The 27376-nt window shown below is 39.6% G+C and overlaps 1 protein-coding gene across 1 annotated transcript in view; it reads right to left on the bottom strand.

Annotated features, from left to right (window-relative positions):
- Positions 1 to 26847, bottom strand: part of RBL2 (RB transcriptional corepressor like 2) — a 51142-nt gene extending 24295 nt beyond the window's left edge. Inside the window, exons 1-14 of the mRNA XM_037515788.2 lie at positions 26594 to 26847; positions 24294 to 24424; positions 21888 to 22088; positions 18746 to 18810; positions 15493 to 15621; positions 14192 to 14352; positions 14035 to 14099; positions 13284 to 13470; positions 10282 to 10448; positions 7805 to 7914; positions 7291 to 7394; positions 2173 to 2310; positions 1224 to 1388; positions 609 to 720 (exon numbers count right to left, since the gene is read on the bottom strand). Of these exons, the coding sequence (XP_037371685.1) occupies positions 609 to 720; positions 1224 to 1388; positions 2173 to 2310; positions 7291 to 7394; positions 7805 to 7914; positions 10282 to 10448; positions 13284 to 13470; positions 14035 to 14099; positions 14192 to 14352; positions 15493 to 15621; positions 18746 to 18810; positions 21888 to 22088; positions 24294 to 24424; positions 26594 to 26818 (1960 nt within the window). The 5' untranslated portion in view covers positions 26819 to 26847. The remainder of the gene's footprint in view (positions 1 to 608; positions 721 to 1223; positions 1389 to 2172; positions 2311 to 7290; positions 7395 to 7804; positions 7915 to 10281; positions 10449 to 13283; positions 13471 to 14034; positions 14100 to 14191; positions 14353 to 15492; positions 15622 to 18745; positions 18811 to 21887; positions 22089 to 24293; positions 24425 to 26593) is intronic.
- Positions 26848 to 27376: the final 529 nt, after the last annotated feature.

Genomic DNA, 27376 nt, shown 5'->3' with positions numbered 1-27376 from the left:
CGAAGGTGCCCACAGCCTCTGCAGTGCTGGTTCGATCCCCGACCGCCAGCGAGGGTCCCACGTGGGGCTCAGACCTCTCCTGCGGCGCCCGCTGCTCCCCTCAGCAGTGTATTTCATCGGTCTGCCTGTTCTGTTCCCTGCTCTGGCTCTGGTGAATTCTCTCACCCTCCCGCGCTTTTGACTGTACCCAGTGCTTGTATATTTAAAAAAAGAAGAAGAAGCTTTCCTATTTCTTCTGGTTTTAAAAATAATGCAAATTCATCTTAAATTTTAAAGCAATCAGCTGGAATCCCATCACCCAACAACAGTCATTCTTAATAATTTGGTTTTACCATTTTAACCCTTTTGTGTCCTTGGATATAGATATACACTTAAAATACAGGAATCAAGTTCATATACAGTATCTTTTTTAAAGATACTCGTTATGGCATGCATTTTCCTGTGTTTGAAAAATCCCTCCAAAGTATGACTTTCAAATGACCTGTGTGACTCCAAGATGCATAGAATGTTTTCTTTTAGGCCCTATTAACTTCACTTATAATTTTAGGTTGATTGTAAATCCCCAGATATTAGGTCCCAAAATGTTCCCCCTGACATATCAGACTTACTTCTTCCAAGTCCTCCAGTATCAGCACGAATTTCACTCACCCTTCTCGGTGTCAAAGGGGAGCCAGCAATACAAATTTCATCTGCTCTTTCCAGGTTCTGAGGTGGCATGACCTATACAATATTGTTACACAGTGTGTCACTATTGAAAAAAGCATTTTCAGTAGAAATAATCTGAGGCATAAGAAAACTATCTTGGCTCATCAGTTATTCCAACCAAGTAAAATCTGCTATCTTTTCAACTTTCATTCTAAAGTTTAAAAAATTCTGGGCTTACTTACAAATTCAAAATCTAATTATTGGATACTAAGTATAAATCAACTTTCATTACAAATTTGGAGAATTAAAATATCAACTATTCTAAAATACAGAAACACAATTAGGAAATCAATACAGAACAGAGAAGTCTACTTGTCACTGAGCCACTGGAGTTATCACAAATTATTTCTGACTCAAGTTGCTTCTTAGATACAGAGGTGACTGCATCATACTTACTACCCCAGCTGACACCCGCATACAGAAGACACTAAGGTTAACTGCTCTCTGTGAAAGAGGATTCTGAATAGACTACAGATAGATGTGTGTTTGGTTTAGAGAAAGGAGATGGTTCTCGCTACCTCTTCGCAGGTTGGTACTCTGTTTTCATTGTCTCTAATTCTGTCCCAGAGTGGAGACTCTGGTTTCCACGCCAAATGATCCAATATCTGTTCTTCAATCTGATTAAGGTGTTTTACCACCTCTCTACAAAGACCATCTTCTGCTCTAATAAATACTTCTATCACCTGAAACAGAGAAATGCCCTAGTTTGAAAATGATAACATTTTACAAAATATTTTTTTATTAACTGTGAAAGCAAAGTTGGTAAATTTATTCAAATATTTCCTGTATATTTATAGATTGAACAATTTGTCAAAAATAACAAGGGCAGAGATTAGTAGAGATTAGTACTATTTTGAAATAGCTGCTCTTTACTATTTAATTAAAAATCATGCTTTGTCTCTTAAGGTTGAAAACATTACTTTAAAATTTCCTGTTTAAAAACTCTTAACATTCACTTAATGCCACCATAAAAAATAGTTTTCACTCTCATACAGTAGAGTTATGCTAAATCAGTATCAAGAAAACAACTACTAAATCAACGCTCTGACTCTGTGTATCTCAATATATGAATGAGAATTTTCACTTTTCTATGAAATACTTTTGCATTACTTAATTTCCATATAAAATAGAAGAGAAGGGTACTACACAAGAATAACTAGTAATATGTTTGCTATTTTAAGTGTTCTTTTAGCTCATAAAATGACAGTATTCTAAAAGCCTTTATCAGATAAAGGGAGGAATCAATGAAGGTTTTACACAAAAAAGCTCTTTATAGTTAAAAGAATCTGTATAGTTCTTAAGAATCTAACTCTGTTCCCCAAATAGAGTGGAGATGATTAAGTATATAATTAAAAATCAAAGAAATGTACATAATAACTATTAGGTTCATGAACATAATAGGTGAACAGCAACAGGAAATTTGTCTCATCTACAGTTTCTTCATAATTATCAGATGTTAAAAGATACCTTATAAAAGTGATAAAGTGGCACACCAAATATTTCAGTAATGAACTGAAAATTCCCAGGAGGCTTATAAGAAAACGTGACGACCTCAAGGCAACAGGCCAAGAGTGATCTGTGGAATGCATCTTGTTCCAGAATGCCCTATAAAAAAGTTATTAGCATACAGAAACATTAGCCTACTCTAATAAGACATTTCATACCCAAGTTAAGTAAAAATATCAAAGGAAGTCTTACCTTCTGGGTGAGTGAAAATATTTTTTTTTTTTTTTAAAGATTTATTTTTATACAAGAGTCGGGGGATACAGGCCAGATGTGTGGGAGGGCGAGAGGATTCACCGGAGACAGAGCAGGGAACAGAACAGGCAGAGTGACGAAATACACTGCGGAGGGGAGCAGCGGGCATGACAGGAGAGGTCTGCCGCGCCATGTGGGATCCTCGCCGGCCGGCCGGCAGGGATCAAACACGCACTGCAGAGGCTGCAGACAGCTTCACAGTGCGGCGCTCAACCACCTGCGCCACCAGGAAGGTCCAGTACCTATTTTCTTATAAAACATTTTTTATAAGTCCATTTATTATTAGAAAAAAAAGGCAAATGTAGAAGAAATTTTTGAAGCCTCACATATTGTGAAATATAGCTAACAAAAACATTCCCTACCAAAATACATACAACTGATGCTCAGAAGAATAATGACTTGGAAAGATGTCACAAAACAGTATTTACAATGAATGGCCACTCTCATAAGGAATGGAAGGCAGAGATGGAGGCAACTAGCTAGATGATCATGGAGCAAAAGTCAGCATGTTTATCTCAGGTGACATAATCACATGATTTTAATTTATTTTGCACATTAATTTTTCCAAAGTTATACATTAACATTATTTCTGAATTAAAGTTAAACATTAAAAGAGAAAAAAAAACTGATCTTCATCAAAATTAAAAATCTTAATGTATCAAAGGAAACTATTCACTAAGTGAAAAGATGACCCATAGAATGGGAAAAAATATTTTCAAATCACCTAATGAAGGATTAATATCGAGAAGACATAAAGAACTCCCGTAGTCTGACAACAGAAAAGCAAACCCAATTCAAAAATGGGTGAAGGACCTGAATAGACATTTCCCCCCCAAAAGATAGAAAAAGGGCCAACAAGCACATGAAAGATGCTCAACATCAACAGTCGTGAGAATGCAAATCAAAAGTGCCATAAGATACCATTTTGCACCCATCAGAATGAATGTTATAAAAAAAATGGAAACAAGTGTTACAAGGATGTGAAGAAATTGGAACCCCTGTGCACTGTGGATGGTGCAGCACTGTGGAAATATGTTTAACGCAAAAAAGTTCAACATGTAATTACCCTATGATCCAGCAACTGCACTAAAAGAATTGAAGGCAGAGACACAGACACTTGTGCTCATAACAGTTACTCATATTAGCCAAAAGGTAGAAACAATCAAATGTCCATCAGTAGAAAGATGAATAAACAAAATGTTGGTGATATATAAATATAATGAATATTATTCAGTCTTAAAAAGGAATAAAATTCTGATACATACTATAACATGGGTGAACCTTAAAAACATTATGCTGGATGGAGTGCAAAGATTTTTTCCCAATCAGTGGGGTGTCTCTCTGTTTTGGTTAATGTCTCTTTTGCTGTGCAGAATCTTTTCAGTTTGATGCAATCCCAGCTGTTTATCTTTGCCTTCACTATCACAGCTTTGGGTGATGAGTCTTTAAAGACGTTTCTGAGATGTATGTCTTGTAGTGTTTTACCTGTATTTTCTTCCATATATTTTATGGTTTCAGGTCTTATGTCCAGTTCTTTTATCCATTTTGAGTCGATTTTTGTGCACGGTGAGAGGTAGTGGTCTAGTTTCATTTTTTTGCATGTGGAGGTCCAGTTTTCCCAGCACCATTTATTGAACAAACTGTTTGCACTCCATCCAACTGATAAGGGACTGATCACAATGATATAAAAGAACTCACATAGCTCAACAACAACAAAAAATAAACAATCCAGTCAAGAAATAGGCAGAACTCAAAAGACATTTCTCCAAAGAGGAAATGCAAACGGCCAACAGGCATATGAAAAAATGTTCAACCTCCCTTATAATCAGGGAAATGCAAATCAAAATCACACTGAGATACCACCTTACACCAGTGAGAATGGCACATATCAAAAAAACTAGCAACAACAAATGTTGGTGAGGATGCAGTGAAAAAGGAACTCTCCTGCACTGCTGGTGGGAGTGCAAACTGGTCCAACCACTGTGGAAAGCTGTCTGGAGGTTCCTCAGTCTACTAAAAATGGAGCTACCGTACTATCCAGCAATTCCACTCTTAGGGACCGACCCAAAGGACTCAAAAACAGTGATTCAAAAGAACACCTTTACCCATATGCTTACTGCAGCACTATTCACAATAGGTAAAACCTGGAAACAACCCAAATGCCCAAAAATAGATGACTGGATCAAGAAGATGTGGCATATATACACAATGGAATATTACTCAGCAATCAAAAAAGATAAACTCATGCCATGCGCAGCAACGTGGATGGAGCTAGAAGGAATTATGCGCAGTGAAATAAGCCAGAAGGAAAAAGAAAAATATCGGATGGTATCACTTATAACAGGAATATAGAGGAACCAAATAAGATATCAGTGTAAAAAAAAATAATAACAGTATAAAACGCAAAGCAAAAACAGACAATGATAAACCAGAGACATCCTGCAGGGGAAGAGGAGGAGAGGGTGGGAGGGAGGGAGGGAGGGAAGAGCACAGGGGACTGTGGTGATGGTGCACGGGTGCCCTGGAGAAGGAAATTCTATGGGGACTCAATCTGAAGGGGTGGGGGGAAGCAAATATTGTCTAAAAAAATGTAAAAAATGATAAATGTTAAAATAAAAAAAATTAAAAACAAAAACAAAAACAAAAAAACATTATGCTGGGCCTCCCTGGTGGCGCAAGGGGTTAAGCACTGCACTGTGAAGCTATCTGCAGCCTCTGCAGCCAGCCAGGGAGCTACCCACATGGTGCAGCAGATCTCTTCTGTCTCGCCTGCTGCTCCCCTCAGCAGTGGATTTCAGTCAGTCTACCTGTTCTGCTTCCCATTCTGTCTCTGGTTAATCCTCTCACCCCCTACATTTCTGGCCTGCAACCTAGCTCTTTTATGCATAAATAAATAAATCTTTAAAAAAAAAAAACCAGGGCCTGCCTTTTGGCACAGCTGGTTGAGCACCATGCTGTGAAGCTGTCTGCAGCCTCTGTAGTATGGGTTCAATCCCGGCTCGCCGGCGAGAATCCCACATGGCACAGCAGACCTCTCCTGTCACACCCGCTGCTCCCCTCAGCAGTGTGTATTTCTGTCATCTGCCTGATCTGTTCCCTGCTCTGCCTCTGGTGAATCCTCTCACCTTCCCGCACCTCTGGCCTGTACCCCAGCTCTTGCATAAAAAATAAAAATAAATCTTAAAAAAAAAAATAAGAAACTTGCCCTCATTTTCTACTCAGTGTCATTAAAGTGCAACTGAAGATGATAAATTTTACGTTATATTTCATCACAAAAAAAAATTTTTTTTAAGTTTTTTGGGTGAGTATATAGCCTCTGAATTACAGCTGTTTTATACCTCTCTTTACATGTTTCACATTTAAAAAACTTGTCATAAAAGTCTTTAATTCCTACAGTCATATTTTTATATATTAAAAAGGCATATATAGGGCCTCCCTGGTGGAGCAATGGGTTAAGCACAGCACTATGAAGCTGTCCGCAGCTACTGCAGCACGAGTTTGATCCCCGGCCAAGGAGCTGACCCACATGATGCAGCAGAACTTTCCTATCCACCCGCTGCTCTCCTCAGCAGTGTATTTCAGTCAATCTGCCTGTTCTGTTCCCCACTCTGTCTCTGGTGAATCCTCTCACCACCCAACACCTCTGGCCTGCACCCCAGTTCTATATGCATAAACAAATAAATCTTTAAAAAAAAGGCATATACAGTTGTAAGAAACTGAACAATTATTCATCAATTTGATAATTTTATTTAAAATTTAACTTAAAAATTTGTTTTATTACTATTTATTACCCTTAAGAGTAAAAATCATGTGTTTAAAAATAAATTTACAGGGCCTCCCCGGTGGCGCAGCAGTTGAGCGCTGGGTTGCGAAGCTGCCCGCGGCCTCTACAGCGCCAGTTTGATCCCCAGCTGCTCCCCGGCCACCGGAGGAGGGTCCCACATGGCGCGCAGACCTCTCCTGCCGCCCGCTGCTCCCCTCAGCAGTGCACTTCGGTCCTTCTGCCTGCTCTGCTCCCCGCTCTGGCTCTGGTGAATTCTCTCCCCCTCCCGCGCTTCTGACTGTACCCAGTGCTTGTATAAATAAATAAATAAATAAATCTTTTAAAAAATAAAAAAATTTAAAAAAAAATAAATTTACATTTCTTGACTAGGAAAAAATTATGTGAACTAAAGAGGAAAGGTTGACTATTTGTGTTTAAATTCCATCTAGGTGGGCCTCCCTGGTGGCGCAAGTTAAGACGCAACCTATGAAGCTATCTGCAGCTGCTGCAGCACGAGGCCAGGAAGCTACCCACATGGCGCAGCAGACCTCTCCTGACTAGCCCACTGCTCCCTTCAGCAGTGCATTTCAGTCAATCCGCCTGTTCTGTTCCCCACTCTTTCTCTGGTGAATCCTCTCACCTCTCCACACCTCTGGCCTGGGGTACCCCAGTTCTTATATGCATAAATAAGTAAAATCTTTTAAAAAATAATAATAAAATAAAATTCCATCTAGGCAATATTCAATTTCTATTTATTCTTGCAATAAAGGGCTTCAATAAAAATTTATTTATAAACTCAACTGAGGCTAAGTTAGACTGTTTTAATCCTTGACTAGAGTCTCACTACCCACACAAATGGTAAGTTAGAACAGAAGACCTGCTGCAGTGAGGGAACTGGAGCTGAGAAAGCTCAAAATAGTTTCTTAGTAACAATCTTTATTCTCTCAAAGCCATACATTATTTCTTCAATAATGGCTTCTTTTTTGGGGGGGGAGCATTGGGTAGGTAGGGCTGGAAAGAACTACATTTTATTATGCTGATCAACACATTGATTATTTACTCACAGATAAATCCATGTCTCCCAGTCTTTTTTGTTCCTGCTCAATAACAGATTCTAATACTTTATAGTAAAGCATCTCTGCAAAACGAAAATGTTTGCTGGCAATTTCTGTATAAAAAAAAAAAAAAAACCCACAAAAATTACACACAAAAAAAATACTGTGGAAAATGAGGGCCCATCCCTCTCCCCACCTCCATTCACAATATAAAATTTAAAAACCAATCCAACTCTTCCAATATATACACTTCCATATTTACTATCCAGTCTGTAAATGAAAATGAACAGTTTGGCAGACAAAAAGTACCACAAGTCCAACACATTAAAGGTAAGCTCTACTATAACTTTCTTACCAAGAAGTAGCCAAAATAACCTGCGTGACAGAAAAATTAGACAGCCGTATTCTAACCCATAGTCTAAAGTCATAATCTTGTCCTCGTATTTCCGACTCAGTTACCAAGAAAAGACTCCACGGAGTTAAGCGTCAAAGACATAGCAATATGGACAATATTAAGCTTTACCTTTTGCACAGTTACCGAAATCCTCATCTGCCTGGGAGTGCTGAGAATATATTTCATACATTTCTTTCAATCTGTTGGCAATAGTTTCGGTTGGGTCTCGTGAACATGTCCTAAAGAGAGAAGTAATTATCTTATTGAAAAGTTTTGCCAAGTCACAAAGCAGTAAGCTGTTTTTAACTGTCATTTTACTATTCTGTAAATACAAAATTATTTGAACAGAAACTACATACTTCCCAAGTTAATCCAAGAGATCCCACATTTCTTTATCATAAGTATTCATGTTACCATTTTGAGAGGGAAAAAAAAGTATATTTTGTAGGAAGCTGTACTTTTTACAGCACTGAGTTTAGCAACCTGACCAGTGCCCACGACAGGCCCCACTTACCCTACACCTCTGCAGTCACTAACAGCAACAAAATTGCCTCAAATGTTCCCCTAGAGGGAAATACAACTCCCCTTAAGAAGAGGGAGAAAGTAGAATGAAGCAGTATATAATCCATAGAGCAAATTCATGTAAGCCATTACTGGCACTCTACATTTTTTCCTTCAAAACAAGATATATTTCATAGATTTTTTTTTTAATTTTTAATTTTTTTTTTAATTTTTTTTTTTAATAGAGGCATGTTTTATTTGTTTATTTGTTTGTTTTGTTTATACATGCACTGGGTACAGTCCGAAGCGCGGGAGGGTGAGAGAATTCACCAGAGCCAGAGCGGGGAGCAGAGCAGGCAGAAGGACCGAAGTACACTGCTGAGGGGAGCAGCGGGCGGCAGGAGAGGTCTGTGCGCCATGTGGGACCCTCCTCCGGTGGCCGGGGAGCAGCCGGGGATCGAACCGGCGCCGCAGAGGCTGCGGGCAGCTTTGCAACCCAGCGCTCAACCACTGCGCCACCGGGGAGGCCCAGATATATTTTTTAAAGAAAGGCAATCTTTGTTCAATGCAGAAGCCCATGTGGGCTTTTGTGACAACTATGTTGTTATCGTGATCATAATTATACAGTCATAAAAATGGAGTAAGTTTAGAAAATTATAAAGAGAATTTAAAAAGTCATAATCCTACTAGAGATAGCTGTCAAATATCTTATGCAAGCAGAATTTTATTTTCTGAATGCACACGTACCTTTCTACAAAAACAGGACCCTTTGATTTTAAGTAGTACGTACTGGTATTATTTAATCCCACTAATAGTATTTAAGATCAGAGAGGTTACTGTGCCTGCTAAGAGACTGTAAAGAGATCTGGAAGATACAGAGATTGAGAGAGACTTCCAAACCTAGGTTAAAAAGGTCCATTCAAGAAACATGATTTAGGAGGAGATTATATAGACATAGATTGCTGGCTGTTAACTATAGTCAAGTTTATGAATAAAGAAAACTTCCTGAAAATGCACAAGCAAATCAGTCAGTCTTGGCATTTAATGAGTCTAGCTATAAATGGGAAATCACTACTATATGTACACAGGTCCTTCTTAAACTACCTGACCAGAAATAAAATAGGCTTCTATAGGGTCTGTACCATCAATTCATAAACTTTTAAGACTAGGAGGGGCCTTGGAGGTAATTTTTCAAATAAAGCTGCCAATAATTATGCACAGGCATTGAGGGTCCGTCTACTGTGCTTTTCATAAAGCTCACTGCTATCCCTACCAGTATCAGGCAGATCAAAGGAATGAAAGACAGTTAACTTCCTTTCCAGGCTAAGGATGTTTCATAGAGATTACAAATGTTACAGTGGTTTTATAATGGATATGACTATAACTCTGTCTGCATGTCCAGATATGACCCAACCCTTGAGATTTGCTCAGGTCCAATCCTCTTGATGAAGTCCTCTGACAACTATCTCCACTCAATTCCCAGCCCTCTATCTCTGAAATCTTAGAACAGTTATAACAATCGGGTGGTTTGTTCTAGAGTATGTAGTATTGTTAGGTTTCTGTCTCCCGTACTATATTCAGCTAAGGACTGAGTGTGTGTGTCTCCCTCCCCCCAAATTAAACCTCACCCCCAAGGTGCTGGCCTTTGGGAAATGATTAGGTCACGAGGGTGGAAGTCTCATGAATGGGACTAGTGCCCTTATAAAAGAGATGCCAGTGAGAATCCCCTAGCCTCCTTCTGCCATGTGAAGACACAGGAAAGAGACAGCTACATATGCACCAGGAGGCAGGTATCAACAAACACTGAATTTGCTGGTGTTTCCAGAACTGTGAGAAATGAATGTTTGCTATTTAAAAGCCACCCAGTCTATGACATTCTGTAATAGTAGCCCAAACAGACTAAGAAGCTAAGAAAAATCACCATCACCTATTCATACCTCTTCTGTTACTGCTACATCTTCTACAGATTAACAACAGGACTAAGCATGCAAATGATATACAATTATTAATCTGTGAATGAAGGCATTAATAGTGAAAATTTTAAATAAAAAATTGGAAAATGGTCAACAACCTAATCTTAGAAGGCAAAAAGGGCTCAAACTAACCTTAGAATCTGTTCGAGTTTCTCACTTGGTGCATTCCTGAGGCCTGTTAGCATGGTGTGAAGACGACTCAAGCTATGTGTCGCAGTAGAGACTGGAGTCACACAAGGGCTGTTATCCTTAATGTACCTCACACCAGTAAGTGGTGTGGAGATTCTCAGTGCTTTAGACTAAAAGGGGAGGGAAGAACATTATTTTACATCAGAAAAACTTTCAATTCGCAAATGGGAATTAAAGCCAATTAGACTTTAGCTTTACATTATCATTAAATTTTCATGATTCAAATATCACCATTCTTGGACTTTAAACATAACATCACTGAGAGCTACCATTATCCATATGATGATATATGAAAGGTCAATTTGTAATTTAGCCAATGAAAGAGGTTGTATATTAGTTGTCAAACCTTTATAAGACAAAAGATATTTCCCTACTTGAAATTTCCTTCAAAATTTAAGTGTGGGCAAAAGTAGCATTAACAAAATCAAGAATATCTGTGAGAAACAGAATTTCACAGCTCCCATCTGCTATTTTTGTAAATTTAACAAACTTACAAAAGGAAGCTGTGAATTAAATATGGCCAGAACAAAAGCCACAATTTCACCAAAAACCATCTAAATCATCAAATCTATTTCAGAGAGAAAAGATTACACAAACATTCCGAGAATGCAGCCTTATGTAGGAAACAACCTGATGTAAAACGGCCTTCTTCAGCCTCACAGCCCCTCCTAGAAAAATTCAAAAAGATGTACTGGTGCTAAAATTCAGACTGAGGGCCTCCCCAGTGCCACAGAGGGTTGAGCGCAGCACTGTGAAGTTGTCCGCAGCCTCCTCAGTGTGGGTTCCATTCCCAGCTGGCCAGAGAGATTCCCACGTGGCACAGCAGACCTCTCCTGTCTCACCCGCTGCTCCCCTCAGCAGTGCTTTCAGTCCATCTGCCTGTTCTGCTCCCCACTCTGTCTCTGGTGAATCTTCTACCCTCCCGTGCCTCTGGCCTATACCCCAGCTCTTATATAAATAAAAAATAAATCTTAAAAAAGAAAGTGGAAATAATAAAAATAAATAAATAAAATTCAGACTGATAGTCACTGTTCTTTGTAACACCTTCCCAAAGACTTTCATCTCAATCAGGGCTAAAACAAAAACCCTCACCATGTCTTCCAAATCTGTATAAGGTCTATTTGTCCCTCTTGTCCACAATTTCCTTCACTTATGTATTTATTTATTTTCTTAATTATTTATTTATATCTATCTTCTTAAATCATTCATTTTTGGACAGTATTTGGTTTCTCCCCTTTGGTTAGTCCTCATAGCACCCCTGAACCATCACCACAGTCCCTTGTGCTCATCCCTTCCCTGTTTTGACCCCTCTATTTTTCCCCCTTCTTGTCCCCCTCCCCTGCCTTGAATCTATGGTCAGCTTGCAAGTTTTATCTTTTACCTAACCCTTTGTTCGGTTTCTCGAAATTCCATACTGAAGTGAAACCATCCAATATTTATCTTTTCCCTTTTGATTTATTTCGCTTAGCATAATCCCTTCTAGCTCCATCCATATTGCCACAAATGACATTAGTTTATCTTTTTTGATTGTTGAGTAGTATTCCATTCTGTACATAGACCACATCTTCTTGATCCAGTCATGTTTGGGGCATTTAAGTAGGCCTGGTATCTTGGCTATTGTAAATAGTGCTGCAATAAACATAGGAGTGCAGATTTCCTTTCAATTTACTATTTTTGTGTCCTTTGGTTGGATTCCTAGGATGAAATCACTGGGTCACATGCGAAGTCTACTTTCAGTGTTTGGAATTCCCAAATTTCTTTCCATAGTGCCTGGCCCAGTTTACATTCCCATCAGCAGTATAAGAGGATTCCTTTTTCACCACATCCTTGCCAGCATTTTTTGTTTCCAGTTTATTTAATGTGGGACATTCTCGCCAGTGGGAGCTGGTATCTCATTGTGGTTTTTGCATTTCTCTGATAAAACATTTTTTCATATGGGTCTGAGGTCTCACCTTCCCTTTACTTCTTAATCACTCTTTTTCTCACTCTGTTTCTACCACATTGGTGTTCTCAATGTTATGTTCCTATTTCACAACTTTGTACTTGACACACTCTTGGCTTCAAATACATTTCCACAACATGACTTAATTGAGCTCTCCGTTAATAGTGCCTTCTTGGAGACACCTTTCCCAGCCATTGCTGACAGCAGTCGCAAGAACACCCATTCTCCCCCCTCCCCAATACTCTATTTTATTTCGTTCATACAGCATCATCTGATATACTACATATTTACTTGTTTGGTTATCTGTTGTCCCTCTCTATACAATATAAAATTCTTTAGAAAAGAATACCAATGTCTGTTTTGCTTACTGCTGTATCCTATGTCCAGAACACAATCTGGCAGATAGAATACCTTTAAAATACTTTTGAATAACTAAGCAACCTAGTCTCAAGCTGGTCTTAGAGGAGAACTACCCCTTGGTATTATCCCACTTCCTCTGGAGGCACTTGTCAGAAGTTATATATTTTCTGTGAACAACACATAATAGAAAGGAAACTCTTAGTCTCCATCATCCTAAATGTTTGCATGAAACACCAGTGATTCGGAACCTCAGAGTCGTGCAAAGACTGCAGACTCTCAGTTTTTCTGGTCTCTGAGAGGAAGACACCAATTAAGGTCAACCACCATCTTTTAAATGCTTACTCAGTCCAGTATTTAAAGGCTTATATTACTGGGCATCTTTCCAAACACATTATCAGCATAATACTTTTATTATTGTATAGTATATGGAGATTAACCTCTCTTTTTCTCAGATCTAACCAAAAATATCAAAAGCTGATATTAACAAAATTAAATCAATAAACATAGAGATAAGTTTTTCAATTAATAAGCATGACGGGAATTTTCTCTTTTATACTAGAAGTAAAACACACATATACACACAATAACCAAAATAAACAGAACCTCTGGACATCTCTTCCTGTACTCTTCTGGCTCAACTCACCTTGTCAAAGTGCTGCTGCAAGATGTTTTTCATCTGCACCCGTTCAGCTGTCTCTGTTCCTGAGCCAGTATTCAGACACCTTGAGAGAGTCCCAATGTCTTCTTCAGCATCCTCTCCAAGAAATATCCGCTCATCTAAATTCCCAACAGATAAAACATACTCCTCATAGGCCTTATTGATGGCTTTACTATAGGGAGGGAAAAAAAGGACATTCACAGAGCTGCCATTTCATTTAATGTTTCAAGTCACTAAATTTCATCTTTTAACTTATTTACAGTTCTAAAATTTTTGTGAAAGTTAAATTTTAATGGGATCACTATTCACCATAAAAACCAAGGAGTATAAACTGTTGGTTTGCTACACTATGCTCATCCACTACATAATAAGTACGTTTAGTTGACAGTTTTAGGGTGGGTGCCCTATATCCTATACTAATCTGCCTGGTAAGCAGTTTCTCTGCATTTAATTCTCTTTTCTGGCTGCTCTAGGCACCTTTGAAGACCTCCATATGTCCCATCACTTTTCACCTGTACAGTGCCAAAAGTATTAAAAAAAAAATTATGATCCAAAGCTTAAGTATTAAGCGTTAAAAATAGTCATAGAATTTTCAGTAAATTTAAAAATACATGCTTAAAGTAGCAACTCATAGATATTTTAATTGCTTTCGTATATTCTCCCACAAAACATATTCTAGACTTCCAGGATACACACAATGAAAACAATAAACTCTGAGATATACAAAGATACTCACAAACTCTCTCCAAAGTTTCCAGGTTCTAAAAACCCAGTAAGATTTTCTTCTTTTCCCTTAAGGAGCTACGGTAAAAGAAAAGAGCCTTAAGTCATCACATTAAATCAAATCTTTCCACAGAAAGTATTTTCATATTATGTCTTTATTACTTACAAACCTTTTTTTCATAAAGTTTCCTAATATAGGGTTTCCAGAAATGTTCCTTTATTCCTTTTGCTTCCAACACTAGGCCATCATGTAAGGAACAGAGTTTCTCAATGACACAAGGTGGGTCAGAGGAAGGTTTAGAATCCTTAGTATGAAAATCTTCAGCTAGGCCTAATACAGATAGAATCATAGAACAGTGACATTCAGGTAGCATTCCATAAACAAAACTGTAATAAGCTAAATTCTATCTAATAGAATCCAATCATCTTATGAGTTAGCATATGAACATACAGGAAATAGTGTATTATAATGTCTATTTGATTCAATTTGAAAATAGTTCAAAAATAGCGAATAAAAATAAAGTACAACCCTATTCAAGATCTCAATTATTATCTGTCTGGAGAATTTAAAAGATAAAAACTGAAACAGTAATTTTAGTATAAGGCTATAAAACCTAAAAAACGTTGCAAATAAGCCTAACATCCAAACAAAAATACCAATGTGAAAAAATTTACAGTTGAAAGATTATATAGTTTCATATATTTGTATTACATTTATTTATCATATTATCTTGCAGCTTATTCTTGCCTGAGATTTAATGCAAATAAATAAATAAATAAATGAGCGGGGAAACGAAGGGAAGCAGCTATAAAGAAATAGAAATGGAGTGAGAAGGAGATGCGAGGAAGGCACTATACAAAGGACATCAAATTTACCAACCAGGAACAACGAAGCCACTAACTCTACTAACTTAAGAAGTCTAAACTGAGTCAGAAGACAGGTTGAAATTCTTGTTGTAACCACTGAAAAACTGACACTCAGAATCTTACTACGGTATTATTCAAAAGGCGAGAATAGTCTCTTACTGTGTATAATTCACAGAAATTACATACTTTACAGTCTACTAAATGTACTGCCAAAATAATTATTTCCACACATGTTTAACAGCTAAAATGTCCATTTACTTCAGAACCATAACTATTACTCTTCTGTAGAAAACAACGAAGATTCTTTTAACAATGCCATTTTTGCTATTCCAGGTTTCAAAATGCCTTCTTTCTGCTTAGTATTTCAGAAACTTCTAAAGTTGGCATCTAAGACTTTAAACTTGTGATACTGCAATTTCATTTATCATAAATATTTTTATAGAGCGCTCAACTCCTAGTTATAAGTTCTCTGAATAATTATGATAGAACTTTTCAAAGCACTTATTTCTTTGATAGCAGCAAACCTGTATTATGTACAGAACTTTTAAGAGTAAATAGAATGTGTAATGTGGGTTGTCCAATAATCTTTGCTTTACAAACTTACCTTTAAAATTAGGGTTCACAAGTTCTTTACGATTAGAACACTGAAGGGCATTTCCATACACTAAGTCCAAAGCACATAGCAGAAGATGATAGGAATTGACCAAATCATCACTAATCATGGGAAAATTGCCTATAGGATTATAAACAGTTAAATTTGCATCAACTTTACAATATTTTAAATATAATCTCTTCTTTTAAAATGACATACAACACTATATGAAGTTTACTCGATGGCTACTTAAAAAACATTTAAGTAGCTACATTTTGGATTATTACTCTTAGAGTTTAATAAACTTTAAGAGTTTGATGAAATCCAAAACTTTACCAAAAATGTCATTCATTATTCTTTTATCTAAGCAATTACTAACTGCCTACTAGCTAGCCAAAATTTTATTATTTGGCTTATCCTTTGAACATTCTGAACACAAAAAGCTTCATAAATTATCTGACTATGGGAAGCTGCATAATACTAAAATATCTTTCTATCAAGAAAATTAGTAGACACTTAGGGACAGATGAAAAACAATTTATATAATTATTTTTTGTCACATATGTACTTAAAATGACCAGAACCTATACTCACACTCCTAGTGGTAATATTTTTAATACTTTTTTTCCATATTGATTATAAGTTCATACAAATTAACGCGGCAGGACCACAATCAAAGATATTAAGTTCTAGAGCTAATATTACAGGAATAATTGTCTGTGCTTGTTAACTAAGAAAGCAAACCTTAAAACTATAGAAACATAAACATGTCAAAACTATAAAAACAGCATTTGACAGTGCTAAGTCCAACAGTGAAAGCAGTTTTTAGAGGCAGTTAAATAGTTTTGTTATTCTTCTTAAGATATATTCCTATAACTTTGAGCATATCCTTTTTTTCATTAAACACTACAAATATATGCTTCATGCTGATCTTACAACATCTGATGAATTCAAATAGCTAACATTCTTTTAAGAATTATTTCTAAATCTCAACATTTTTACCCTGAATTCCACTCTAACATAGGCACAGCCACATGCACACGCTTACACTGCTTCACCGCAGGGTTTGTTCTCTCCTTTCTATCAAAGAAAGTTACCACTTACCCGAGCATACCAGGATAAATCTTTTTAGTATTGCTGTAAACATTCAACAAATCAACTTAAATGAATTAAAGAGAAAAAAATATTTTTCCGATGCAGAAGGTCTATTATAATAGGTTAAATCTTGCACTAATATAACCAACTGAATTGCTCGACTCCCCTGTAAAGAGGTTTAATATTAAGACATAATGTTCTTCAAATGTAAAACAGGAAGTAGCACCTACCGCTTTCAAGCTACAAAGCCCATCACACTGACAAGTCTAAACTTGTCACTGGTGTGTACTTAACCACAGAAGGGAAAAAACAGCAGCACTGTAACTTCCAACAAAAATCTGAAAGGCCCCTAAAGATTAGAATCTAATTTAAACTCCAAGATTGTCCCCACATGACAATCTCAACTCTGAAGTTAGAAATAAATCTCACTTTAGGAGACTTTTTAGTTTTCTAACAACAAAGACAACCTGTTTATTCTTCCCCAAGCTGTTTTATTTACCAGGAAAGAGAAGAGTTGGGATCTCACAAAAAAAAAAAAAAGGAAGTAGCACTGATTGTCTTCAGGCCACAAAATCCTACACGGGAGCGAGCCCACACGTGTTACTGGCATGTACTGCCATGGGAAGTCAACAATGATAAGGCATAAAGAGCAGGCTTACTTATCAGGAACAAGATAATCTGGATGCCCAGATGCTACAAAGAACGTCGAGAGAAGGCTATAAAAAAGTAAAACTTCCCTCCAAAATAACTACATCAAGAACTGAAGAAAGCCAACTGAACTGCTCTATTAGAAAAGATCCAAAAGGAGCATAAAGTATCACAGTAATGGATAGTGAGGGGTCAAAAGCTCTTCAGATTAAATCATTATGGATTAAATCAATGAAAGGAGAATAAATCTGAAACACTGAGTTAACTGCAGAAAGAAAAAATACTACCCTAATTAATGCAGTGAGACAAAAATCTAAGTAAGGACAATAAAATTCCTCTTCAATAGTTTATAAAGAAGCAAGCACATATACACCATCACAAACAAAACAGATACAATCCCAGATGTCAGATATACTTGCAGTCATATGAAAAGATTTATATAATAACAGACACATGAAGATGAAACATGTGAAAACCACCATGAAAGCAATTCCTACGACCCTAAGTCTTTACTTCATGCCATTGATCATATCACCTTCATCGCCATTAAAGAAATACATCAATGTGATGGGATGCAAAATGACTAAGCTTTTTTTTTTTTTGACAGAAGATTCTTCTTTTCAATGGAGCATGCTCCTCATGGAAGGAGGGTAAGTTCTCACCAAACTAGCTAGAGAGGACCCTCTATTATTACACAAATCAAGACCAAGGAAGTACCTTGCTAGAAGGTCCTCATAGCCAGCAGAAAACCAAGAGCTAGATCTGGGTTCGAATTCTAGCTCTGTTTTCAGCAGCTTGTTCTAGAGCCTCAATTCCTTCATCTTTAAGTTGGACTAGATGATCTAATAATGAGACTTTCCCTTTCAGCTTCTTGAATCTCTTCACTTTGTATTTTATTGGGCTATCTTAAAGGCAAAGGTATTCTACATAGTCTATAGATAAATGCTATACAACTAACTTAAATATACTTTCTTTCTGCTGTATTCCTATGTTGAAATGATTCTGCATAGGAATACAGAGGACAAAAATACAATAAAAACAGATTTCCTTGAATGCAGATCTTGGACAGGTTAAATGAGATTAGGGGGGAAAAAAGGAAAGAAAGTAAATTATATCTAAAGGTACCTGATCTAGTATATTTATCTGAACAAGATGTCAGAAGTAATCTGAATTACTCCTGAGGATGATCAGTTCCATTCAACTAAATAAGACATGTTTTGTGAAAAATATACAGCTCAAGATACAAGTACATTTTCAGTCCATAATTCAGAAGCACAAATTTGAGTGAAAACACGTTTTTTAAGAAAATTACAGGAATTTGCATTTCATAATTAAAATTTGGATACTGTAAAGAAATTCAAAATATTTTATGAAAAAGCAATACTTAAAGAATCTGGGATTAAACCTTTGAGAAACTTCACGGAGAAAAGAATCTTCACTGAGAAAAAGATTCATTGCTGACAGAAGTAAAACCTGAACATTTAAATAAGCTAAATCTAAATAAATATTACTCTTTTCTTACCTTTTGCATATATAAAAAGCACCCAACAAAAATGGAAAACTTCAGACACGGTACAGGGCTGTCGCCTTTAGGGAAGAAAAAAGTTGTAAGATAACAAGAACTAGAAAAAAGACATCACCAACAACTATAAATTAGGTGAGACTCAAAACCCACAGTTAGTGGGAGTGACAGCATATTGAGCTTCAGGTGGAAAATGCACAAGAAGTTCAGCTCCAACCAAATATTGCTGGGCAATTGCTGGGGCCCAGGGAAAGAGCTCACCTCAGAAGGAAGAAAATTCTGAAAAACTAGACAAGATCAAGACAGGTAAGGCAGAAAATAAGTAATTGTTCTGATGAGCCAGCAGAACTGATGTTGCTTTAAAGATTCATGTGCAATCAGATATTTCCCCAATTTCCCCCCCTCCATCACAGCTGATGAATTAACTGTAAAGAGCTCTTTCCCTAAAGACATTCCAGATTACACCAATTCAAAAAGGCCATTAAATATAAATTATGGGTTTCCTATAGTTTCTTACACTTCCATTCACAAAGAGTACCTATTGTATTTCCAAGTTGTCTGCTAAAAGGAGTTTGAGACCTGCTAAGCTTGGCAATGTTCATATCCCAATAGCCTTATTCTAACAAGACGCTCTTATTAAAGAAGAAACAGGAGACTGGGATTGGGATCCCACACAGGTTAAGTATGCTAGCTCTCCAATCCCTCTACCTGCAAAAGGATTATTCTATTTGGGTATATATTGCACTTAATTCACCAGTCCATGGCAAAGATGAAATGTCAGTGGGCTCCTTACCACAAGCAGATGATAATTTAGTTTTGATGTACCCCAAGATAAGTCAAACTTATTTTACTTAACACTTAAGCCACTTTAAAAATTGACTCTGTAACTTGAGAACTCTAGAACTTAAGGTTTCCTCTTGCTTTGCTCCTTCTATATCTTCGTTCTTTATCTTCTGCATTAAAGGTTCTATCTTTCTCCAAATTCATCTATTATATCCTACCCATTGTTCAAGACCTACTTCGACTTATTCCATGGAACCTTACCTGACTGGCTCATACAGAGTGGTTTATTCTCTCCTCAGAAGTCCTACATTTCTATTATTTTGGGGGGCTCACATGACTTTTATAACATGCTAACTGCACAAACTAGAATCTTTATAGAAGCCTCCTATCCCCAACTAGACTGTAACTCTCAAGAGAAAGAGACTGGGTTTGCGTCCTTATCTAACAAAGTACTTCATGTAATAAGTGCTCAATAATACTCAGCGAGAAATTTTTAAAGACAGGTCTGTGTGAGATGCAGCACAGTCAAGGGGAAGCACCTGAGCTCTGTAGTCAGACCACCTAAGTTTCAGTAACTGTGGCAGAAATACTTAACCTCTCAGGGCTTGTTTCCCCCCTGTATTAACAGCATCAGCCTCCTCAGATTGCCAAAGGGATTAACTGAAACAATACAGGTTAAAGTCTTAGAAGAGTCCCCACTCCTGTTAACAACTGCTTGGTAAATTATTTTTATTAGCCAAAAGTACTATTGAAAAATACAGTGATTATAAGGGGGAGGGAGGGGCAGGGAAAGGAAGGACTAGAGTCAAAATAAGGGGGGGGTGCAATTGTATGGGGAATATAACCAAAATGAAAATGCATACATTGTGCAAAGATGAAAAAAGATGTAAGAATTATATAAAATAAAATATTTAAATAAAAAATAAAATATACAAATATAAAAAATAAAAATGAACCTTGGAATAAATAAGTAAATAAATAATCTTTAAAAAAAAGAAAAATACAGTGATTATAAATGAAAAATTTCTAAATTAAGCTAGCGTCACAATTTTCTTAATGAAAAACATACCTTATCAAATCAAGTGCAAGCTGAAATTATTTTCTGCAATGCTCCAAAGAAGAGATTCTATTCCCTTCTATGAATAATCACATCAGCCTTGCTCTGACTCAGGAAAAAGCTTCTATCCAAACTTTTAGAATATTTAAACAGTTGGCGCCCCCAAATTGCACAAATGAGAGCAGCTGGATATAAAAATGTACATGATTTGTTATCTTTTTTTTTAAAGATTTATTTATTTATTTAATTTATTTATTTATACAAGCACTGGGTACAGTCAGAAGCGCGGGTGGGTGAGAGAATTCACCAGAGCCAGAGCGGGGAGCAGAGCAGGCAGAAGGACCGAAGTACACTGCTGAGGGGAGCAGCGGGTGGCAGGAGAGGTCTGCGCGCCATGTGGGACCCTCCTCCGGTGGCCGGGGAGCAGCTGGGGATCGAACCGGCGCCGCAGAGGCTGCGGGCAGCTTTGCAACCCAGAGCTCAACCGCTGCGCCACCGGGGAGGCCCAATTTGTTATCTTTTTGAAGGCTGCTCACTTGTTGCAAATATCCTTCACAATTTGGGAATATTTTTTATATTGAAGAAAAAGTAACACTTTAAACATTTTTCTGGTCTGCTTTAAGAACAAATTTCCATTTCTACCTTATGAAAAAACTTACATGATAAAGGTAGAGACCCATGATAAACTGGCCCAATTGCCCTCACCTACTAGGGGGAGAACACCAAGCAGAGGATGTTTCCAGACTGCTCAGGCATGAAGGAAAGGACAGATGTGTAATAGGTTCCATTCCCCTATTCTTCCCACAACGCAGTTTTCCCATTCTTGGTAGGTCATAAACATCAAAATACATAATGTGGCCTTTACAAGGGGATTATGTATGGCTCAGGTTGACATGAAAGTCAAATTAATAGACATAATATATAGAAAAGGGGAGAGTCAATAGTCAATAACAGAAAATCAAGGCGCCAAATCCTATACCAAAGGTAATTAATTGGTGAAAATCTCTAAGGTCTGCCTTTTGCATTTTTGGTTGCTTAAGTGAAAAAGGAAAAGTTTATGAAAACAAAGACCCCATACATTCTGCAATGTGAAAGCAGCACAACTCTTCATGGCTAATACACAACTGAAAATTGAAAAGCAAGAAACTTTTATTAGCAGAAATCTATTAAGGAAAAGAATATTTATGAAGGCCCTTTCTTTTTTCAAGACCCGCAAAATACACTGAGGGGCACAAACGGAGGGATGGGAACGTAGCGCTGCCTGACAAAGACGTTCTCCTGAACACAAACGGAAGAACATACCGCTGTTTTCTTCCTCTTTGTTGACGAGGCTGCTCTTCTTGAGGGTATTTAAAAATGTCCTGAAAAATAGGCTCATATTTCTTAAAAATTACAGCAGAAACAGTGAAGTTTCTTTCTAACCTCTCAGTACGTTCTCTGAAATGTGGGGGTAGATCTGCCATGTCTTCCCACTTCTTCATCTTGTTAAAAAATTCAATTAAGCTGGTATTAAAGATAAAAATGAGATATTTTCATAGTTAACACAAATGTAATGTACACAGTTGAAGATAATTAAAAGCAAACCAAACTAATCCATTAATGATGTGACTTTAAGATGGTTATATAAAATCACAACGCATGCCCCTGAGTAGCTTGCTCTTGCAGATTGGCTATTTCTTTGCTCTTAGTCTATTTTTCTTTTGAGAAGATCTAAGGGTATATTTAAAATTATGAACTATATAAATGAGAGTCATGAAACTAATTTTCATGTTCTTAACTGTCATATTTAACAAATATTAACATATCAAATAACTTGTGCCATGCTTGCTTCATATTCCATAGATACAGTGAAATTTCCAATTTGCACTCCCCCAGCCTGTTACCGTCTTCCTCCTCAGAGCTAGCCACCATTCCAAAGCTCATCTGAATAGATACACATATCAACCCATAAATGGGAAGAAATATATTTTGCGTGTGGTTTTTATTTTACATAAATTGTATCATACTGTATGTTCTGCAACTTTTTTCACTCAGTCATGTTTCTGAGACTCATTAATGTTGATACATCTAATCCAATTCATTAATTTCAATTGCTAAAAATATTCCTTCAGATGAACTATCATTTTTGGCATTCATTCCCCAACCAATAGAAACTGAGGTTTCTAATTGTAACACAAAAACCTGCAATGGACACTTATTGTACATGTATTTGAGCTTCCTTAGAAACTATCAAGTAGGAGAACAGCTGAGTCAGAGAAGGTGCATCTTCAACGAGACTGCGAATGCCCCCAGAGTGGGAGTGCTGACTGATACTGGCACCCATTTGCCAGCGTTATGGTACCCGCTTGGGACTGCCAGACCTCAAACTTCCCCAGTATGATGAGAATTAAATGCCGTCTCATTTTATACTTTGGCCTGTCATCACCAGTGAAGGTGAGGATCTTGGCCTGTGTCAGCTATGTGACAAGTGCCTTTAGGAAACCATATTCTTTACCGCCTTTAGTAGGTGGTTGTCAATTATTTAGCCCTTTGTTAATCGTTCTCAATAGAGCTCTAAACACTGATCTTTTATCAGTTATATGCATAATGTCTTCTCCCATCTGCTCTTTATTTTGAATCCATTTAGTCCATCATGGCAGAAAAGTGAACAATCTGAACACACTGGTGAAAATGTAAAAATAAAAACTAAGTTCTTGAAATGGAAATAACTGAAGTCTGGGATTATAGTATTTGCATTAAAATTTTCAGGTAAGTTTAGTTTACAATCTTCTGCAATGGTAAGTCCACAATTCAACCTTGTTTCTTAAGCTCCTCTCTGATATATAACTGCTCAATCTGCTCCACTTTCCTTCTTCATACTGACTATGCTGTTGCACCTTCTCTAAGTCCACTTCTGCAGATTTACAGTTCAAGCATTATTCAACTCTTTATGCAGTACCTTTTGTTGTTAACTAAACAGAACTCAAGATGGAGTTCAAGGTTAACAACAGACTACAGCTAAAATATTACATGCCTTGTTAATAGTCAGTGATTTTTTTTTTATTTTTTTTATTTTTTTTATTTTTTTTTTAATAGTCAGTGATTTTTAAAAACTGCTAGGTCCATAATTTTGACAGTGGCATTTTGCTCCTCCAAAATGGGAACGGTCCCTTTCCATTAATCCTTAATAAGCCATAAGAGAATCTAAAAGGCACAAATAATATAACTATTTCAATTACCCAATAGATAGAAAAAGCAATTTCTGCCTCTTTTAAAACTTAAGTTGACCCTTTCTAGAATTGACAAGAATAGTGTTGCTTACCCCCAGCAGGACACTGAGAAGTAGTTACACATCACATACACATTAAGATATAAGTCCTGCGTATGTATTTCTAAGTTTAATATCATATTTTACTTATCTTTTCAATCGAGAGTATTTCCTAAAGTTTCTCTATCTCCTTATTTAACAATCTCCCAATATTACCCAGTTAAGTCATAACTTCTAATAATAAACTTGTCATACAAGAACCTGACGATAAATTTAAATATTTTTCAACAAAGAAGTGACATGTAATTGGTACTAATTTAGATGTGATAAAGGAAAACCATGACCTACTTATAATTCAGTACTCTGAAGGGTCAGATACTTACAAAATGAACAAAAAGAATTCCTACTATCCTACAATTTTATATTAGCCACACTCACTTTTCAAACTCTAACATAATTACCTCTGCTCTGAACAGCGCAGGATTCTAGTTAAAGATACATAGTTTCCTTCAACAGTCCCTTTGCTTACAGTTGGAACAGATTTTCTGCAAGCCACGTATAAGGCACATGCTAACCAATGAAGATCATTTCCCTGTAAAATAAGAAAAAAATTGATTTTTTAGCTAATAAGCGGTATATACTTCAATATAAAAAATGTCCTATGTTTAAATTTAAAGCATCCCACGTGTTCTCCTTACACACAGACATTCTTCCACTGAGAGGAAAATGTCTGTGTTCCATGTTCCTTCGTTCTGAATCCGGGCTGGGGTGTGCCCTCACACTGTGTAACTGTCTCAGTCAGCAGCGTAAGTGAAGATGCTGTTACACAATTGTCAAGACCATGAAAGGCACATATTCTACCTGGCTCTCTCAGGACATGCACCTCGAGAGTCCCAACCTGGGAGCCGCACACCTTGGGCAAATTAATAGTCACAGAGAATCCATGTTCTTATCTGAGGACTGTGAGAATTAAATGAATTACAAATGTGAAACGAAAAAAATACAAGCCACCCAAAGTTAACATTCTGTAACCAGTATTCTGTACTAATTATTACATGTAATTTATTTTCTATTCTATATTTCCATGAGACAGACATGCCAAATTATCTTACAGCATGCAAAACTATAAGCTCCACAGGGCAGGGATTCTTAATTTCTGTCCACTGCTCCAAGTCCATCACCTGCAAGTGTCTGCCAAGAACAGGTGATCAAAAAGCAGTTGATAAAACACTGGTGCAAAGAGCACAAGGGACCATGGTGATGCTTCACAGGTGATGAGGGGGTGGGATAATTACCGGGACTACACTTTAGGGGAGAGATCAAATGCTGTGCAAAAATGAACACTGCTTGGCCTCCCTCGTGGCGCAAGGGGTTAAGTCTCAGCACTACGAAGCTGCCTGCAGCCTCTGCAGCATGAGTTTGATGCCCGGCTGGCCAGGAAGCTACCCACATGGCGCAGCGGACCTCTCCTGTCTCGGCCGCTGCTCCCCTCAGCAGTGTATTTCAGTAGATCTGCCTGTTCTGCTCCCCACTCTGTCTCTGGTGAACTCTCTCACCCCCAGCACCTCTGGCCTGCACCCCAGTTCTTGTAAATAAAATAAAAATCTTTCTTTTACAAAAAGAACGTTAAAAGAATGAACAACACTGTAAGAAAATTTAAAACATGATAAAGAAAATAAATAAAAACCACCCCAAAATGTGTCCTTGACACACGAACACGCGTTCATGTGTTGGGCCAATCGAGCCAAGACACAAGCTTGAAGTCCTAAAAACGTTGACTAACCACACGGGCTTTCAAAATGACTGCCTTTCCCAGCCATCTATCTTCTGTCCCCTGCTCACGCCACACTGTCCCCCGCGTCCCTTAGCAGCTCCAGCTGCACCAGCTCGAGCGCGCGGTGGTGATGCGGGCCCTGCCTGACTTACTAGGGTGATCCCGAGGGATCATTAAAGGCGCGTGTGGGGACAGTCAGGGGCGGCGAGAGAGACCCGGGCGCGGGGCGCGGCCCCGGGAGGGCGGCCTCCCGCTCCCCGCACCCCCCAGCGCCAGGCGGGGTCTGGGGGTGGGGGGAGGTGGGTGGGGGGCTGCGCCGGCGCGCACCGGCCTGGGCTGTCAGATCCCAAAGCCACCGCGCGGCTCCTTCTCCCCTGGCACCAGCGCGGGGCAGAGCTTGACTTTGCACCGACGCAAGCACAAGCCGGGACGCCCCACGGGGCTCGCGGGGCGCCCGGACCACAGTGACCCCGCGCGGGGGCCCGGCCCGCGCCCCGCCAGGCAGCTCCGCCGGCCTCGGGCCTCCCCATTGGCCGGCGCAGGGGCGGCGCCCGCGGCGCGGAGCCTCACTGGCCCGAGGCCGCCCCGCCGCCCGCGGGTGCACGCGCGGCCCCCAGCCCCGCAGCGCCCGCGGCCCCGGCGCCCACGACCAGGGGCGCCCGCCCGCCCGCGCCCGGCCTTTGTCCACCCGGACGCGCACGGCCCGGGGCCGCGGGGGCGCACCCAGGCAGGGTGGCACCCCAAGGGGGCCGCGCCCGGGGTCACCTGCGCGCTCCGAGCGGCCCCGCCCGCCCGCGCCCCCGGCGGCTGCACCTGCCGGCGGCGCCCGCCGGCGCTCCGTGACGCGGCTCGAGGGCGACGGCGCCGGCGACGACGACGGCGCCGTGTCGGAACCCGCGACGGCGCGCCCGGCCCGGCCCGGAACGGCCCCCGGGAAGGCCGCGCCCCCGGCGCCCCCGCCCCGGCCGCCGCCCGGCCCCGCCGCACCTCCAGCGTGTAGCTCTCGCTCATGGCGCGGTAGCTGGCCCAGGCCTCGGCCCGCGCCGCCTGGTCCATGTTGAGGCGGCTGCACAGCTCCTCGAAGCGCTGCTGCGTCTGCGGCGCCGGCGAGCCCGACGGCCGCGCGGCGTCCTCCGCCTCGCCGTCCTCGTCCTCCTCCCCCTCCGACGCTGCTGCCGGCGGCGGCGGCGACTGGTCGCCTCCCGAAGGCATAACGCACCCCGCGCGGCCGGCCCTCAGGAGCGCCGACGGCCCGGGCCCGCAGCCATTCAAACCGCAAAGCGCCCGCCCGTCAGCCGCCCCCTCCCCCCGCGGCGACTGCGCCGCCGCCAACGGCGCCGGGCCTCACGCAGGCACTCGTAGTTCCGAGCGGGGCCTGCTGGGAAATGTAGTCCAGGCAGGAAGCCCGCGGGGGCCAATCATATTAACGAAGCGCTTCGCGGGCCTCCCAGGTGGCGCAGCGGGGTGAGCGCCGCGCTGGGAAGATGTCCGCAGCCTCGGCGGCGCGGGTTCGATTCCTGGGCGGTCGGGGAGAGGCCCACAGGACACGGCAGACCTCTCCTGTCTCGCCCACTGCTCCCCTCAGCAGTGGATTTCAGTCAGTCTGCCTGTTCTGCTCCCCACATTGTCTCTGGTGATTCCTCTCACCCTCCAGTGCATCCGGCCTGTACCCGGTTCTTGGATAAAAATAAATAACAATCCTGTCAAAAGGTGATACATTCAGATGTTATTTTTGAATCAAATGCTGTTCCAACAGGTGGTATTGTTACA

Source organism: Talpa occidentalis, unplaced genomic scaffold (assembly GCF_014898055.3).
Source record: "Talpa occidentalis isolate TD23 unplaced genomic scaffold, MPIMG_talOcc4v2.1 talOcc4.17, whole genome shotgun sequence".
In the NCBI taxonomy this organism is placed as follows: Eukaryota; Metazoa; Chordata; class Mammalia; order Eulipotyphla; family Talpidae; genus Talpa; species Talpa occidentalis.
The sequence above is the reverse complement of the archived record's forward strand: the minus strand, read 5'-3'. Positions and strand labels throughout refer to the sequence as shown.